General features: G+C 37.3%; 1 protein-coding gene across 3 annotated transcripts in view; it reads right to left on the reverse strand.

Moving 5' to 3' along the window:
- Window positions 1-19,595, reverse strand: part of NOX4 (NADPH oxidase 4) — a 184,771-nt gene that overhangs the window by 95,732 nt on the left and 69,444 nt on the right. For all 3 annotated transcript variants that reach the window (XM_062198298.1, XM_062198297.1, XM_062198299.1), the window contains 2 exons: window positions 16,848-16,928; window positions 244-460 (listed from right to left, as the gene is read on the reverse strand). In XM_062198298.1, the coding sequence (XP_062054282.1) occupies window positions 244-460; window positions 16,848-16,928 (298 nt within the window). The remainder of the gene's footprint in view (window positions 1-243; window positions 461-16,847; window positions 16,929-19,595) is intronic.

The following is a 19,595-nucleotide window of genomic DNA, read 5'->3' on the forward strand; positions in this document are numbered from 1 at the left end:
GGGGGTTCTGGGAAGGAGAAGAAGGGAGGAATTTATGGTTTTCATTGGTTATCATCTTAGAACCATACCTATGAAATACATGAAATCTGTTCTTTATATTAATAAAAATTTTTAAAAATGAAAAAGCAACATCCTTAGATATCTTATCACACATGAAATAGTATTAAGAACATGTCTAAATTTAATGTTGATCAGTTTCATGGAGTCACAGACTTGCAGAGATCAATACAGAACAAGTCTGACCTGTGGAAAAGTAGCTCGGAATCTGGGCTCTTCCACACAAATCTTCATGAATGTGTTCTGAGCAAGTTCTTCTGGTTTTGAAAATTCTCCCAAGAAAGGTCCAGGCAAATGTTCTGAGTGATGCAATGGTAAGGAGATGTCTTGATGGCGAGTTTGGTTAAGACTGATGCAGCCAGGAGGGTGGGTATCTAAATTAGTTTGATACTTCAGCAGCCCCCTAAAATTCAATTAAAAAAGAACACAAACAAGGAGGTGAAAAAGAGTTAGAGCTGGGGAGCACAGTGAAAAAAAAAAGCTCTCTTTCTAACTCTACAGAGCATTTATCTGAAATGTACATATTATAAACAGTATTTAGGAAAAATAAAGAAAATTTAAATATTTTATGAAATTCCTTTACATGGGACTACAACAAAATTTTGGCCTTTCAAATAAATGCTACAAACATGTGGCAGAAAAGAGCACATGCAATCTTTCCAAGTATTTTTGAATCTGACCGCCTTTACTTCAAGTCTAGTAGGCATTCATATAATCACATACAAGTTTTCACATCAATAAACACTGTAACGATAAATACTTTGCTATAACCCCAAACACAAAGGAAAATACAGGTATCGTATTTTATTTGGCTAAGGTGGGATAAAACATGCTTTGTAGATTTCCAGAGTAATGTGAAACAAAAAGAACAGGAACTGGAATCTCATCTCTCCAGTGTTCTGAAGACAGTCTCCATACACAGCAATCAGACCCTAAATTTGTTTATTTCCACCTTCTTAAAAAATAGAACCACATGAAAACCTTAAAATAATCAGGCAAGAGAGTCTAAAACCTTAAAATCCCAGTGTTTTTTTTTTTTCTGTGACATTTTAAAACACATCATTCAACTTTCTGTGTTATATATTTATTATCATCAAATGGTTAAAATCTACATCATGGGGATAGTCCATTAAATGACAAACTGTATAATGCATCAAAAAGATCACTGGTATATCAGGAAATCCTGAAGCTAAAAGTAAGATTTAGAAAAGCTAAAATTTTTTATAGTGTATTTTGTTTTTATGTTAAATGGTGCTGAAAAAATTTATTTCCAAAATTATCCTTTCTTGGTTTAGAGGATATTACTTTTAAATCACTCTTCATTCTGCCAAATCAATAATTTTAGTAGCTTAAAAACTACAGCATTAAGTTTTTTACAGCTATAAAGATTTTACAAAGATAATAATTTATAACCAAAGCCATAATACAAATAATGACTCCTAATAGATCCAATATATGATACATAGGAAAGCAATGTCCAGGGCAACTGACTCCAGCCCCCACCCACAGTCTTTTTTCCACCTTTCCTTATATTCAGTTCTCTCTTGTTTTTTTTGTTTGTTTGTTTTTTTTGTTTTTTTTTTTTAACATCCTTAAAACTCATCAACAAGAGCAGCTGTGTTCACAGGGAGTAGGATACTGTGTCCCACATCAGATTGCCTGGGTCTGATTCCTTGCTCCAGCTCCTGACTCCACTCTCCTGCCAAGAGAGACTCTGGAAGACAGCAGGTAATAGCTCACTTTTCTGCCACCCACATAGGATATCTGGGTTTCACTCCTGGCTCCTCATCTGCCCCCAGCCCAGCCCCAGTCAGTGTGAGCAATTAGGGAATAAAACAGCAGACGGCAATTCATTCTCTGCCTCCCAAACAAAATTTTATTAAACAAACAACCACCACAAAAAACAAGTCATCAAGAAGTCATTAGGAAATATTCAATACATGTCAAGGCATCTAAGTATTGGACTGCATTATACGGCATCATAATAGATCAAACACATACATATATTCTTTAATACAGTAGATAGGGCCTAGTTACATAACAAATTGATGGATATTATACAAATGTGAGCTAACACTTTTATCACTAATCATACATAGAGCTCTACTCCAATAATGTAACTGCTATAATACTATCCTTGGACAATCCATTATTTTGATTCTGCTTCCATTACAATTACTGGTTTGCCCAAATCTGTTACTGCTATTGATCATTCTAAGGGTAGTGGTTGATGGCAGATTAGGTCAGAAACCTCAGGCATTTATTCTGCTGGCTATAGATTGAAGAAACATTAGCATAACCCATTTAGCAATATTCCAGGCGATGCTGTGGAGTTCAATGAGAAGTAAAATATAGCTCCTAACCTTCAGGAATCTTAAAATCTGGTAATTCTATAACTAGTATTCCAACAGTATTTTTTCACTTTGTGTTGCTATGTGGGGGCAAACTGTTGAAATCTTTACTTAATATATACTGAACTGATCTTCTGTATATAAAAAGAATTGAAAATGAATTTTGATGTGAATGGAAGGGAAGAGGGAGCGGGAAAGGGGAGGGTTGCGGGTGGGAGGGAAATTATGAGAGGGGGAAGCCATTGTAATTCATAAGTTGTACTTTGGAAATTCATATTCATTAAATAAAAGTTTAAAAAAAATCTGGTTTAGAATATATCTCAGGAAAAGATAAACATAAGTCAGATCCCAGACAATAATTGCAATAGAGTAACTCAAACAGTGCTCTTCACTTTTCACTATTCAGCACATTAGTTCATTGGATACTCATAATATATTTAATAAAAACATAAGAAAAGGGAAAGATTAATATTTATTAACAAAGTATCATGTCAGAAATTTTAAAAACATCTCTCACTTAAGATTCAAGGCAAAACAATCATAAAAGGCAGGTATTTTTATTCTCATCATACCAATGTAAAATCTAAAGTTTTTGCTTAGGTAAAACATTAACTAATTAGCATTCAGGGTATGGAGTTTAGACATCTGATCACTTCTTCAATCCAAGCGTCTAGATAATCCAAAGCAAATCAGTTGCTTCAAGAAGCAAGTATCAAGGAAAGTAGCTCGAAGTGAATAAAAGCATGGAAATAAGGTCAGGCTGGCTGCTTCTAACTGACAGTCTTAACTTCATGCAAAGCAATGTTATTTATCCCTTCTCCAAGTCCTAATGGCATTCCAATGGATACAACACCATTGTGCTCAGAATGGCAGTGCTGTTACTATCCAGTATACCTCTTCAGGCCAGCTCAAATAAACTGCTGGCACTCTCAGCACTTAAAATTTCATCTGCCAAATCCTGACTCTTCAGAGATACATCTCTTCCACATGTATTCTCAATTCTTGAACCTTATTTAATGTAAATGGTATCACACCTACCTTCAAGAAGTGCACAGGCTAATGAGGTACCAGCCTGTGGAAATTTCTGGAATGGTGGGGATGGTCTACATCTGTGCCACCCTTCCTAGAACCTGAAGCTTCATGTGGCTACTGAGCAACTGAAATATGGCTAGTGCAGATAAAGAGCTAGGTTTTTAATATTAGTTCTTCTTAACTAATTTAAATTGAGTGGCCACAGCATGTGTTAACGTATAAAATCAGACTTGAAAGCAGTGACAATAAGAAAAAAGACGCATTCCTCTAAGAAGAAGCAGAGTGAACAAAGACATGTGATTTATTCACAAATTAGTGGAAGGGATCAGGTATTACGCATTTATCCCTTAACAAGTACATTCTCTCTACCAAACCCCACCATCCCTCCAGTAAGTTTCTGGCACAAAATAGATCTCTCCTGAATTTCTAACAAATTAATTTTAAAAGCAAAGAATTTCCACATAATTTGTTTTAATATAGTAAGTGCACCTATGAATCAAAAAAAAAAAAGAAAAGAAACAGTCTTGTGTGTATTGTTCTATTTTTCATAAAGAAATGATAATTTTTTAAAGATTTATTTATTGATTATTTGAAAGCCAGAGTTACAGAGAGAGAGAGAGAGAGAGAGAGAGAGAGAGAGAGTGTGCGTTCCTCCATCTGATGGTTCACTCCCAAACAGCCACAATGGCCAGAGATGTGCCGATCTGAAGACAGGAGCCCAGAGTTCCCTCCAGGTTTCCCATATGGGTACAGGGGCCCAAGGACTTGGGCCATCTTCCACTCCTTTCCTAGGCCACAGCAGAAAGCTGGATCGAAGTGGAGCATCCAGGACTTGAACTGGCACCCATAAGGGATGCTGGCACTGCAGACAGTGGCTTTACCCACTAAACCACAGCACTGGCTCCATCAACAAATGATAAATTAAAAGTGTAAAGCAGGAAGGCAAAAAAGTGTCACTGAGTAGTAGCCAGGATGTTTTGCCAACTTAAGACAATGGTATGAGAAGGGATGGTGGAAGGGAATACACAGATTATGTGCAAACTGCACTTTTCATCATTAAATTTTAAGTTCCATTGTATTATGGTCCAAAAGAGTAATTTTGAATTATTTCTGGAATGCCTAGTGCTCTCCTGAGAAATAAAGGATCTTATGGTGAACCAATGTGCATGGTTGAAGAAGATACTACTGTTTTTGCACTCAAAAAAATTCTTTTAAATATGTACTTATTTATTTGAAAGGAAGATCTATAGGGAGATATAGAAAGAGATCTATTTTTTGGTGCTCTTCCCAAATGGCCACAACACCCGGGTCTGGGCCAGGCAGAAGCCAGGTGCCAGGAACTCCATCCTGGCATCCCATGTGTGTGCAGGGACACAAGTACTTGGACCATCTCCCGCTGCTTTCCCGGGTGCATTATCAGGAAGTTTGACTGGAAGCAGAACAGCCCGGACTGAAGCTGTCCTCACAAGCAGTGGCTTAACTCCTTGTGCCACAATGCTGGCCTACACTCATAAGAATCTTAAAATGTGTTTTTAACATTCAACAGTGTTTCTAAAATGTAAGTTTCATCCCCCCTCCAAGGTGTTACAGTTATCTTGTTTTGTCCTTTTGGTTGGTTGTTTTCAATGCCTGGCTATGACAAATCCATAGAAAAGAATGGAATACTTCAATGAATCTACTGGTTTGCCACATGTAAATTATAAAATATTTAATGGAAAAAGTTAAATATTATAAAATACTTTACCTGCCAAAATAACCATAAAATCATCCTTACTTTAATTCAAACATTAAAAATTCCATATAATTTTATGTTGGTAGTGATTTTAATCCTTTATTAAAAACAGAAAAATTGTTTTCTTTGAAACATATTTTTTCCCTGCATGTTCTCTTTTACAAACATTTTTCTTTAGAGTAAAAACATAATAACGGGTTTCTGACAGTTGTTTTCTCCATTGCTCCAAGTTAAAAAAAAAAAGAGAGAGAGAGCCTAAGTCATGAAAACAAAACCAAATTCTGTATTTCAAACTCCATTGCAAAATCAACTATTCTGTATACACCCTAAGGAGTTCTATTCTGTACACTTTGCCCTGCTCAACCGCTATTTTTAAGGTGTCTAAAATATGTCCTATAAGCAGGTATTCAACAAACATTAATTGGATGAATAAATGAGTGACAGGGAGTATACAGACAATTTTTTGTTGTAATTGTTGTTAAAACACAAGTGAGGAGGCTGGGATTGTGGTGTAGTGGGTAAAGTGGGTAAAGTGCCAGTGTCCAATATAGGCACAGGTTCATGTCCAGGCTGCTCCACATCTGAACTAGCCTCTTACTAATAGCCTGGGAAATACAGTGGAAGATGGCCCAGGTGTTTGGGCCCCTACTACCTACGTGGAAGACTGGAAGAAGCTCCTGGATTTGGCTTTGCTCAGCCCTGGCAGTTACAGACTTCTGGGGAGTGGAAGGTTCTCTCCCCGCCCCTTTCTCGCTCTCTCTTTGTAACTCTTAAAAAAAAAAATGAGGAGTTATCTCACTGATTAAACACTGATTCCGAATCAATTTTTCTATTTTCAGAAATGATGCAGAGATTTTAGCAAATGGTATTTAGTAAAACAAACTTTAGGCTCATTCACATTTGCAGGAAGGTAGCACTCGGCCAGTCTTCAACTTACATCATCCCACTTAACCAGTATTTACTGCCAAATCTATCCTGAGATTTTAGCCTGGACCTGACCCTGAGCCACTCCTAATCCAAGCTCATAGTATTCAAAAGTCAAGCCACCGAAGCCTTTGCCACCACCCCCACTTTGCCCTGTACAGTGGGGTTTCTGCCTGGGCATTCTTTCCTAGGCTCTGATACCTGAAAACATTCTCATCTTACAGCTTAACCATAAAAGTATTGATCTGCAGCGCGATGTGCTGGCTGCAGTGCGCTGGCCGCAGCGGCCATTGAGGAGTGAACCAAAGGAAAAAGGAAGACCTTTCTCTGTCTCTCACTGTCCACTCTGCCTGTCAAAAAAATAAATAAATAAATAAGTATTGATCTGAAATTTGGTACTAATTGGTACTATTTGGTACTAAAATTGGGGAAAATAAAAATCACAGTTTAAGAGGTAAAAAAATGTATTAATCCATGCACCTTATAGCACAAACGATTTAATGTGTATGGAAACGCTTGCATATACTCTATCTACGTCCAATATATTCCTATATACAAGCTACACTACTAAAAGTGACCTTATAGAAGAAAATACCACATGAGCTCAATCTTTACCTTCATATTGCTGACAAGAAAATATATCAGCAAATATAATAGTTTTTAAAATTATTATACAGAAGGTAGTTGTATAGTAATTATACAAAAAACATTTTTAATATAAAATGAAAACCCTATTAGTGGAAAATTTAAAAAGACGTTGTTTATCATATTAAAAACAAGTATATAGGAAGGGAATTTGGATTCCATTTAAGAATGACTTAATTCACCCTCTACGGAATAGTCAAAAAAAGAAAGAAAACAAATAAAGAAAAATGGAATGATTTCCCTCCTGATTGAAAGAATTTGCATCCACAGAAGAGCACAGAGATCTGAACACAAATGTGCCAGTTTACAATACAACCAAAATAGTCACCACTTTAAAGCTAATCCCTCTTGGGGCCCACATTGTGGCATAATAGGTTAAAAGGCTGCCTGCAACACCTGCTCTCTTATGGGCACCCGTTCAAATCCCGGCTGCTCTACTTCCAATCCAGCTCCCAGCTGATGGGCCTGGGAAAGCAGTGGAACATGGCCCAAGTGCTTGGGCCCCTGCCATCCACGTTGGGAGACCTGGAAGAAGCTCCTGGCTCCTGGCTTCACCCTGGCCCAGCCCTGTCTGAATCAGTCAGGAGAGAAATTTACATAAACAACATTTATCAAGAAGTATAAAACAGGCCGGCGCTGCGGTTCATTTGGCTAATCCTCCGCCTGCAGCGCCAGTACCCTGGGTTCTAGTCCCGGTTGGGTCGCCAGATTCTGTCCTGGTTGCTCCTCTTCCAGTCCAGCCCTCTGCTGTGGCCTGGGAGTGCAGTGGAGCTTGCGCCCTGCACCCGCATGGGAGACCAGGAGGAAGCACCTGGCTCCTGGCTTTGAATCTCTCTCTCTCTTGCTCTCTCTCTCTCTCACTGTCTAACTCTGCCTGTCAAAAAAAAAATATATATATAAAACATTAGGTAATTGGAAAAAAGAGGTTGTAATTTTGTAGCTGAATTGTAGAACTGTAGAAGATCCCAGTGTTCCCTTCTCCCTAATCCCATGACATATCCATGAGTTCCAACATACAAGAGCAAAATAAAAGAGAACAAAGTGGGAAACGACAAATATATAAAGTGGAAACTAGGGAAACTAAATATTTTTGAGGTCAGGAAATTTCTTACCCATCTTTTAAATGCAATCCCTTTAATGTGTCTTTCATTCACTTTTTTTTTTCATATTTTTTCCAATCCCTTTCATATCTCACACTAAATATGTTCTGGAATAAATAGAATTCATTATCTAACTTTTAACTAGGGATATGCTGCCCTGCTAGACTCTTATAAGTCTCCTTATTATTGAAGCAGCATGGATGACAATAAAGAATAATCTATATATTTGTTTAAATGTGACTTGGATTTCTATTGTTACTGTAAGTTGTCTTTGGTGTTACTCAGGTAACAAGTTATTTTGACAAGTATATTGATTCCTGTGCCAGAGGAATTAACATTTAATTAAAAAGATTTTATTTTATTTATTTGAAAGCTAGAATCAGAGAGAGAGAGAGAGAGAGAGAGAGAGAGAGATCTCCTATTCTCTGGTTCACTCCCCAAATGGCTCCAACCACTGAGGCTCGGCCAGGCGAACACAGGAACAAGGAACACCATCATGGTCTCCCATGTGGGTGAAAGGTGCCCAAGTACTTGGGCCATGATCTGCTGCTTTCCCAGGTGCATGAAGAGGGAGCTGGATCAGAAGTAGAGCAGGTAGGACTTGAACCTGAACTCCAATTTGGAGTGCTTGTGTCATAAGCAGCAGTTTAACATGAGGTGCCACAACGCCAGCCTCTCAAAAAGCTTATATGAGGATTCTTTCTTTTCTGTATTTCCTCTTCTCTGTGTGATTCCCATTTTTCTTCTTAACCTGCAATAGCAGGTACCACTCTATAGTTGGGTGACAAACTTTAAAAGGTGTGGATAGTCTTTTTAAAAGTGTATACAGGGGTGCCAGAGCTGTGGCATAGTGGGTTAGGCCTTCACCTGCAGGGCCAGCATCCCATATGGGCACCAGTTCTAGTCCTGGCTGCTCCACTTCCAATCCAGCTCTCTGCTGTGGCCTGGGAAAGCTGTGGAGGATGGCCCAAGTCCTTGGGCCCCTGCACCCACATGGGAGACCTGGAAGAGGCTCCTGGCTCCTGGCTTTGGATCAGTGCAGCTCGGCCTCTCTCTCTGCCTCTCCTTCTCTCTCTGTGTAACTCTTTCAACTAAAATAAATAAATAAATATTTTTAAAAAGTGTATAGAAATGTCTTACTCATTAATTCCTCTTACTAAGCTAAAAGAGAATTAAATAAATGAATGTGTTCTAGATTACTGGGATAGATATTTTACAGCCAGACTTAATTTTGTCATGAGACATAAGGTATTTCTATAATTAACAACACTGACCTAATTTTTCTGGTCGGTTAGCTAATTAAAAGGGAGAAAATTACATAGGTAATTATATATATAAAATTATATGTAGTCATTTCTATGTATACTTTCTAATTTTTCACTAGCAGGTGTGTAGAATACAATTATTTCTCCTTATTCTATAAAGGAGGAAGTTCCATAAAAAATGGATTTGCCCAATCCTCCAACAATCTCAATTCTTCTCCATCATAATCCAGGGCATCAAGCAGTTTGTTTCACAACATTTAAGGTCAACATTGAAAATACACATGGATTAGCTACACTATTACACTAAGTTAATCAAGAAAACTGCAGGCTGAGCTGGGATTTTTTTATTCACTTTGCTTTACATTATCAAATTTACCCCTCACACTTGAAAGCTAACTTAATGGCTCATCTAACTAATGGAGAGAATTTGCAGCAAAATTATGTTAAAAGGCATTGGCTTCTGAGATCTGTGAAATTAATGTGCTTTTTTATAATGTGAACAATGTCTTTTCTCCTGTTTTCTTCTCTGTATTTTTAGTTAATCACTTTACAAAAACACACTCTGATAATATGTATACTAACAAGGCTATCTTTTCTGTGGGATTTTTTTAATCAGCTTCCGTCAAGAGCCTAGCTTCTTTCATTGTTATTTTCATGTTATGTGGAAGAATTTTGGAAAATAAAGTATCACAAAAATGTAATTTTATGATTATATTTATCACAAGGTTATTATATTTATTAATATACACCATAATAAGCTCATACATTTTAGGAAACATTTATAAGGCAAAATTAAATCTCTTAACACACACACACAGATACACACACAAAAAACATACGAGGTAACTTTGAAAAGTTAGGGACAAATAAAATTAAAAGTTTCTTTGGGGCAAAAAAAAACACTGAAATCCAAAGTTCTTAACAATATGTATTTCCGAGGAATCTCCAAACTGACTTCCATGGTGGTTTAACCAGTTCGCATTCCCACCAACAGTGGGTTAGTGCCCCTTTTTCCCCACATCCTCTCCAGCATCTATTGTGAATATAACCCTACCATACAACCCAGGCATACCACTCCTTGGAATTTACCCAAAGGAAATTAAACAGGCAAACAAAAAATCTGTCTACACATTAATGTTTATTGCAGCTCAATTCACAATAGCTAAGACTTGGAACCAACCCAAATGCCCATCAACAGTAGACTGGATAAAGAAATTATGGGACATGTACTCTATGGAATACTATACAACAGTCAAAAACAATGCAACCCAGTCATTTGCAACAAGATGGAGGAATCTGGAAAACATTATGCTAGTGAATTAAGCCAGTCCCAAAGGGACAAATATCATATGTTCTCCCTGATCAGCAACAACTAACTGAGCACCAAAGGGGAAACATGTTGAAGTGAAATGGACACTATGAGAAACAGTGACTTGATCAGCTCTTGTCCTGACTGTTGATGTACAATGTAATACTTTATCCATTTTAGTATTTTTTCTTTGTTTTGTTCTAGTACTATTTGCTGAACTCTGTAATTAACACACAATTATTCTTAGGTGTTTAATTTTTAACTGAAAAGTGATCCCTGTTAAATATAAGAGTGGGAATAAGAGAGGGAGGAGATATACAATTGGGGACATGCTCAATCGGACTTGCCCCAAATAGTGGAGTTAGAAATGTGCCAGGGGATTCCAATACAATCCCATCAAGGTGGCATGTACCAATGCCATCTCACTTGTCCAGGTGATGAATTTCAGTTCACAATTGATCACATTGATAGGTCTAAGAGTCAAAGGGATCACACAAACAAGACTAGTGTCTGCGAATACTAACTGATAGAATAAAAAAGGAAGAGAATGAGCCAACATGGGAAGCGGGATACACACCAGACTCATAGAATGGCAGATGTCCTAAATAACACTCTGGCCTCAGAATCAGCCCTTTAAGGCATTCGGATCTGGCTGAAGAGCCCATGAAACTTTTATAGTCATTGAAAGCCAAGACACTCTGGCAAAAAAAAAAAAAAAAAAAAAAAAAAAAAAAAAAAAAAAACCTAAATGAAAGACCTCTGCGAGTGAGATCCTAGTGGAAAGAACGGACCATCAAAGAAGGAGGTACCTTTCTCTGAAAGGAGGAGAGAAATTCCACTTTGACTATGACCTTGTCTAAATAAGATCGAAGTCGGTGAAACCAAAAGGCTTCCATACCCTTGTCAACTCATGACTAGAGCCTAGGGAGATTACTGATGCCATAAACAAGAGTGTCAAATTGTTAAATCAACAACAGGAGTCACTGTATACTTACTTCTCATGTGGGATCTGTGTGTGTTGTCCAATGTGAAGTAATGCTATAACTAGCACTGAAAAAGTATTTTTACACCTTGTGTTTCTGTGTGGGTGCAAACTGATGAAATCTTTACTTAGTATATACTGAATCGATCTTCTGTATATAAAGATAATTGAAAATGAAAAAAAAAAAAACTTGGTGTTAAATTGGAAATTGCATAGAAAATTAATCAATTCTTAAAAAAATATCATGTAGGATCTCTGTCCTTAATGTGCTGTACATTGTGATTTAATGCTATAACTAGTACTCCAACAGTATTTTTCACTTGGTGTTGCTATGTGAGGGCAAACTGTTGAAATCTTTACTTAATATATACTAAACTGATCTTCTGTATATAAAGAGAATTGAAAATGAATCTTGATGTGAATGGAAGGGGAGAGGGAGTGGGAAAGGGGAGGGCTGTGGATGGGAGGGAAGTTATGGGGGGGGGGAAGTCATTGTAATCCATAAGCTGTACTTTGGAAATTTATATTCATTAAATATAAGTTAAAAAAAGAAAGAATTTAAGTTGAAACTCCTACTATACAGAAAGAGAAAGGGTTTTGTGATAGAGATAACAGGCATCAAATGGATAACAAGAATGTCAGATCCATTAGAAATTAGGTATCTAGAGGGCCTGTGTTGTGGCATAGTGGTTAGAGCCACCAACTGCAATGCCAGCATCCCATGTGCTCTGTTTAGAGTCCTGGCTGCTGGACTTCTAATCCAGCTCCCTGCTAATGGCCTGGGAAAAGTATCAGAAGATGGCCCATGTGCTTGGAACCTGCCACCCACATGAGAGACCCAGAAAAAGCTTTGACCTGGCTCAGTCCTGGCCATTATGTCTACTTGGTGAGTAAAACAGCAGATGGAAGATATTTCTTTCTCTCTCTCTCTCTCCTCTCTCTATCTCCCTGTCTTTCTATAACTCTGACTTTCAAATAAATAAGTACATCTAAAAAGAGAGATAAAATAAAATAAAATAAAAAAATTAGGCACCTAGGAAGTATTAGAACAAGTTACCCATAGGAATAAACTTGGTCACTATGGTAAACACCAAAATCCTCATTCCTATTTACCATATTAGGGGACATATAATTACCATCTCTAAGCAAGTACACAATGTGTTTTATCTAAACATTCTGGCACCAAAGGACCTAATGCAGAGCCCCTGTTAGAGCTAAGTACTGCTTTGGGATTCAGCTGAAGCTCTACATTAAAAGTAGCCTGTCAACTTCTTGCGTCAGACTCCCAAAGCACAGGAAACAAAAGTAAAACTAAATAAATTGGATTATAAGAAACTGAGAAGCTTTCACACAGTAAAGGAAATGATTGGTAGAGTGAGGAGACATCCAACAGAATGGAAAAAAAAATATTTGCAAAGCACCTGACAAAGGATTAATATCCCAAATATATCATCAATTTAAAAAACTCAACAACAGCTCAGTAATTCTACCCTAACAAATATTTGCATAATGCTTGTGAACTTCTGAGACTAAACTATGAAACCAATTGCCTGTGATTCATTAATGTCATTGTTGACAAAGGCCTCCCACTGTGCTCTCATGGTTTAAAGAATAATGTCTTTAGAAACACAACACATGGTAAACAATTCCTTTTAAATTCCCTGGAAAAGAGTTATTTGAGAATATAAATCACACATTATGATTAACTGTTGCCAAGAAGTAGTCCCAAATAAAAGAGAACTCTATGTAAACAAATAATTCAGGTATCACCCATACAATAATAAAAATAGTTTGAGAAGTCGAGCAGAGCTGCATGGAAAATTATTTACAATATTAATTTGCTCTCATTGCAAGACACAGGACCTCCTTTTCCATTTTTCCAGAATTATCACATTATAATCTTTCTCATTTAACTAAAAACATAAAATACAATATCTACCCACGCAACACTCCAGAGCTACAGCCAGTGGGAGTGTTGACTATAGGAAGACTGCAGAGGATAAGGTGCCAAATCTCAATGGCAATGTACATCCAGGGTTAGGTTCTTAAACTGGGGATCTATGATTTTCATAATTTCTTTTCTCTCCAATATCCTCTTCATCAATAAGTGACTATAACATATGTATCTTTGTTGATGGCTATTTCAAATGAAAATGAAAAAATAAACATCCAGTGTAGTACACATCTGGAAGGAAGAAACAGATTTGGAATTCTTTTCCTCTGAATGTTGTCACAATTGAAATATCTTTAATACAGCACACCTCCTAGAAACATTAGTTACCACAAAATCATGGAAAACATGTGATATTTGTCTTTTGGGGACTGGCTTATTTCACTAAGCATAATGATCTCCAGTTGTACCCATGTTGTTGTGAAAGACTAGACTTCATTATTTTTTATGGCTAAATAGTACTTCATCTTTTAAGCCTAAAATAGTCTAAAATTTCTAGCCCACATTTACCCTTCAATTCTCTAAATTGTTAAAATCTTTGTAAATAAAATATTTACATTTTAAAAATATGCAACATAGAATATTTTTATTCCAGTTTTTGTATTCAATTATCAATGCTGGGAGACTGGAGATCATAAAATACAATGCTGTTCTACACCTCATAGGATTTAATTCAGTGATACAATGAGGAATAAACACAGCCAACAGTGATTTTTGCTGCAACCTAAAGTATACTATGTAGCAAAAATCTTATGATAAGTCCAAGAAGCTTGCTTTGAACAAGTACACTTTACTTACATAACCAAATATTAGAGAATGAAATCATCTATATATTTCAAATTAAAGATACATCTAAGTTTCAAACATTGTCACAAAAAATTAAATAAACTTTTTAAAGAACATTTTCTTATTTTAGCACATGGGAAAATTTACCACTAGTACTTTGTTCCCATGCCAGAAGCATAAACTATGTTGCTTTATTAAAAAAAATCAAACTTCATAGAAAAAGTGCACATTGTAGAACATGTTCTGTGTTTTGTATGTGCTGCATGGCATTTATTTCAACATTAGAATAATTGGTTTCTTCATTTCTATCAACAATAAGTAAAGAACCATTAATTCAACTGTAATAATAGATTGATTATACATAGTTCATCTTGTAAGTACCTTTTGGTTACTTGTACAAAGTCATCTTCCTATGATCTGGTTTTATAAAAATAAAGTCAAATTTGAAATATGCCTTTTTATACCTCCAAAAATGGTGAAGGAATTATCAACATAATCTTCTTAACACACAAGAGGTCTAAACTGAACTTGGAAAAAAAAAAAAACGGCTCTTTTAAATTACAATTTTTTCTCAAAGTTGTAATTTAGTAAAACATAAAGCAAAAGAATATGTAATTATTTACACTAATAAATGAGGTCATTTTTTGTCATTTGATATGATGGATTCTGATCTCAAATAAGTCAATATAAATATTTTTAAAATTATCAAGTCCAAATTCTCAGAAGTATAGAGTACTCCAAAAAGATACAGTCATTAGGAATAGTTGAATAAAAATGCCTAAGATTGAATCCAGGATCTATCAGTTAAGTCGGTTTCAGCAAGTTATTTTGATACTACAAACCTCAGATTTTCTCATTTTAATTTTTTAAAAGGTTTATTGATTTATTTGCAAGACCAAGTTATTAACAGAGGAAGAGAGACATAGATCTTCCATCTGCTGGTTTACTCCCCAAATGGCTTGTAACTGCCAGGACTAAGCCAGGTCAGTTAGGAGCCAGGAGCTTCATCTGGGTCTTCCACGTGGACCAGATGCCCAAGTACTTGAGCAATCCTCCACTGCTTCCCAAGTACATTAGCAGGGAGCTGAATAGGAAGTGGAGCAGCCAGGACTTGAACATGGGCCCATATGGTATGCCAGTGTCATAGGCAGCCACTTAACCTGCTATGCCACAACACTATCCCCAGTTTTCTCATTTTTAAAGGGGGTTTAATACTATTATGTATCTTCATAAACTTCTAAGCATCAAATGACACAAAGTAACTAAATATTTTTGAACTTGACATATAGGAGGCATTATGTAACTGCTGTAGAAAATGGCCCAAGACCTTAGACCCAGTCATCTGCATGGGAGACCCAGAAGAAGCTCCTGGCTCCTGGCTTCAGATTGTCCCTGCTTCAGCCATTGCAGTCATCTGGAGAGTAAACCAGCAGAAGAAGACCTCTCTCTCTCTGCCTCTGCCTCTCTGTAACTCTGCCTTTCAAATAAATAAATAAATTTTTAAAAAAATATTGGAGAAAAAAATAAAAGCAGGTCTCAACTTGTTCTAAACACCATGTCCCCCGAAATATTTCAGGCTAAAGTAAATGAGGAATGCCAGTGCTGTTACCAGGCAACATTGTTTATTGTTAGGGAAATGCATCTGGAACAGAAGGACCGCAATTGAACTAGAAAATCTTTGAGACCCACAGACCCACAGACCTGTGTTCACTGTGTTCATTCAATGGAGGTCATTCCTTGAGAGGACGTGGGCTGATACCAAAACATTAGACCCTGTGTAGATTGAGTGTTACCCAAGGCAAGGTAGTCCAGACCTATCCAGAGGTCTCCTTATCATAAAACGTGAGATGTTAGTGGATGGTGAGGAGGAAGGGGAGGTAGAAAATGTTTCCTAGCAACTATAGAGAGTCTGCTAAGAAAGCACTTGGCATTATCCTGCTGATTCTGTTGGCTGACCTGTATTCTGACATTCCTAAGGAACCTCATTCCAGATAATGGTCAATGATGTCAATAGGAGCATGATACAACCCAACAACAGCCTATGTGTCCTATGAGTGTGACACAAGCAGGTTACAGCCTGTGATATACTATGATCATGACACAACCAAGCCCACTGCTGGTGGCCACACAAATATATACACACACAAAAATATATGATTTTCCTCTGCTACAACCATGGATTATTTTAGACACCATACTTTTGAACACACTGCTTGAGCATACATGCCTTGAGAATATTTTATTATTTTCTTTTTAACAAGCTTACGATGCTTCCTTGACAGTTTGTCTTTGGTTGTTAAAAAACTTTGGCTTCTTTGTAATGACTGCAGGATCTAGAACTTTTAAAACTAAAAACTGGTACTTAACATTGTTACAAATTCTCCAATACCAAACCTTTTCTGAAAACAGAAACACTAAAGTATATTTCTGAATGTCTTCACTTTTTACTAATATGCTTTTAGAGCACATTAGGTTGTACATCTAGCGGCCTTTAAAAACCACAATCTTTGAGAGAAGTAGCTCTTGCTTTCTGTTTTAATATTTTTATGCAGGTTTCATTAAAGTAAGCCATGCTCTTTCTTCTACTACTCACACTATCCTCAATTCAAAGTCACCAAACACTTTTACCACTTCCAATGAAAATTCCTATAGAGTTCTTTTACTACCTTATTTTTAGATACATACAGTTTTGAAAATATGCTTTAAAACTTACCCTGACACATGCAACATCAGCAGCATGTAGAAGACAAAGAAGAGGTTATGAGTATACCAGAAGATGTCATAGTTAGAAACTCTGAAAAACAAACGAATTAGTTTAATGCACCTTCATATTCTATCACACTAAAAAGATCACACATAATTTCCTAATTTAAGAAAGCTAAAATATGAATTTGTCTGAGATTTATCAATATCAAAGTATTCACATATCACAGAGACAGCTAACAGAATCATAAACCACACGATTTGTTCTTTGTATTTCAAATAGTCACAATGGAAAGAATTAAAATGACAGGTTTATTTTATTTTTTTAAAGATTTTTATTCATTTATTTGACAGGTAGAGTTACAGACAGTGAGAGAGAGAGACAGAGAGAAAGGTCCTCCCTCTGCTGGTTCACTCCCCAGATGACCACAACAGCCGGAACTGTGCCAACCCGAAGCCAGGAGCTTCCGCCTGGTCTCACACACAGGTGCAGGGGCTCAAGCACTTGGGCCAGCCTCCACTGCTTTTCCAGGCCATAGAAGAGAGCTGGACTAGAAGAGGAGCAGCCGGGAGTAGGACAGGTGCCCATATGGGATGCCTGCACCACAGGTGGAGGATTAACCTAGTGCACACGGCGCTAGCCCTGATAGGTTTATTTTAAAGTTATGAGGTGAAGTCCACGCTGTGGCTTAGTGGGTAAAGCCGCTGCCTGCAGTGCCAGCATCCCATATGGGTACTGGTTTCTAGTCCCAGATGGTACACTTTTGATACAACTCTCTGCTATGGCCTGGGAAGGCAGTAGAAGATGGCCTAAGTCCTTGGGCCCCTGCATCCATGTGGGAGACCTGGAAGAAGTTCCTGGCTCCTGGCTTCAGATCAACACAGCTCCAGGAACTGTGGCTATCTGGGGAGTGAAGCAACAGATAGAAGATCGATCTCTCTCTCTCTCTCTCTCTCTCTGCCTTTGCCTCTGCCTCTGCCTCTCTGTAACTCTGCCTTTCAAATAAATAAATAAATCTTTTTAAAAAATAAAGTTATGAGGTAAGGCTAAGAGGTAGGTAGCAGATTGCTAATTTATGTTTTTGCTCTCCTTTTTACCAATAATTTCAATTTTCTTTTTTTTATTATTTGACAGGTAGAGTTATAGACAGTGAGAGAGAAAACAGAGAGAAAGGTCTTCCTTCCATTGGTTCACTCTCCAAATGGCCACTCCAGCCAGCACTGTGCTGATCCATAGCCAGGAGCCAGGTGCTTCTTCCTGGTCTCCCACGCAGGTGCAGGCACCCAAGCACCTGGGTCATCCTCCACTGCCCTCCCGGGCCACAGCATAGAGCTGTACTGGAAGAGGAGCAACTAGGACTAGAACCTGGTGCCCATATGGGATGCCGGCACCGCAGGTGGAGGATTAGCCAAGTGAGCCACAGCACCAGCCTCAATAATCTCAATTTTCAAATGATTTCTAAAACAATTAATATTTCTTTCTGTATACCTACTTTGAAAGTAGTTCAAATTAAATGTAAATGGAGAAAAATAAAATAACTGATGCTCAAAGCTTTATACTCTTTGCTTAGACAGTATAATAAAGTCAATTAAGGATTGATCTCAGTAAAAAAATAAAAGTGGGAATAAGAGAGGGAGGAGAAAATTTTTAACTGCAAATCTGTATAGTTCTGCACACATTCCTAGACTTACTTCTAAGTGACAGCTTAAAAACTTGTTATGGGACCCCAAATCCCATTGATCTGGGTGGTAAAAATGCCATCTGAAGTGTCAAAGTGATTATATTAAGTGTTAAATTGAACATGCAGATACAATTAAGTGTCAAAGGTATTATATAAATATGTCAAGTGTCTGGTAATAATAATAGACAGAATTAAAAAGGAGAGATTGTTCCAACATGGGAAGCAATTCACACAGCAGACTCAGAATGATAATTGCTTTAAGTAACACTCTGACCTCAGAATCAGCCCTTAAGGCTTCCTGGTCTGGCTGAAAAGCCCATGAGAGGCATAAAAAGCCAAGACACTGTGGCAAAAAATGTTCTACATGAAGGATCTCTGTGAGTGAGACTCCAGCAGAAAGAAATGGCATTCAAAGAAGAATGTACTTTTCTCTAAAAGGAGGAGAGAACTTCCATTTTGCTTATGGCCTTGTCTAAATACTGACAGAGTCTGTGGATTCAAATGGCTCCCATACCATAGACAGCTCATGGCAAGAGCCTTGGGTGGTCACTGACATCATACATAAGAGTGCTAATTGTTAAATTTACAACAGGATTCACTGTGCACTTACTCTCCATGCAGGACCTCTGTCCTCAATGAATTGTATTATGAGACTTAACTGTAAAACTAGTTCTCAAACTGTTTGTGTGTGTGTGTGCACAAACTGTTGGAATCTTTACTTAGTATAGAGTTGGTCTTCTGTGTATAAAGTTAATTGAAAACAAATCTTCATGGAGAATGGGACTGGGAAGAGGAGAGGGAAGAGGAGATGGATGGGAGGGCAGGTATGGTGGGAAGAATAACTATATTCCTAAAGTTGTATTTATCAAATTTGTATTCCTTAAAAAATAAATTAAAAAATAATTATTCTTGGCTGCTATTGCTCCAAACACAGACTTTGAAAGGGAAGAGAACGAAAGCACAATGTATAGATTTGGGGGTGCATTTGTTTGAAACTTGGGGGTGAAGAGCAGGTCACTGTAAATGCCTCCTAGAAGATTCTGATATCTTTTCTAAAAATCTTTTAGTACCCCAAA

Source organism: Lepus europaeus, chromosome 7 (genome assembly GCF_033115175.1).
Source record: "Lepus europaeus isolate LE1 chromosome 7, mLepTim1.pri, whole genome shotgun sequence".
Lineage (NCBI taxonomy): Eukaryota > Metazoa > Chordata > Mammalia > Lagomorpha > Leporidae > Lepus > Lepus europaeus.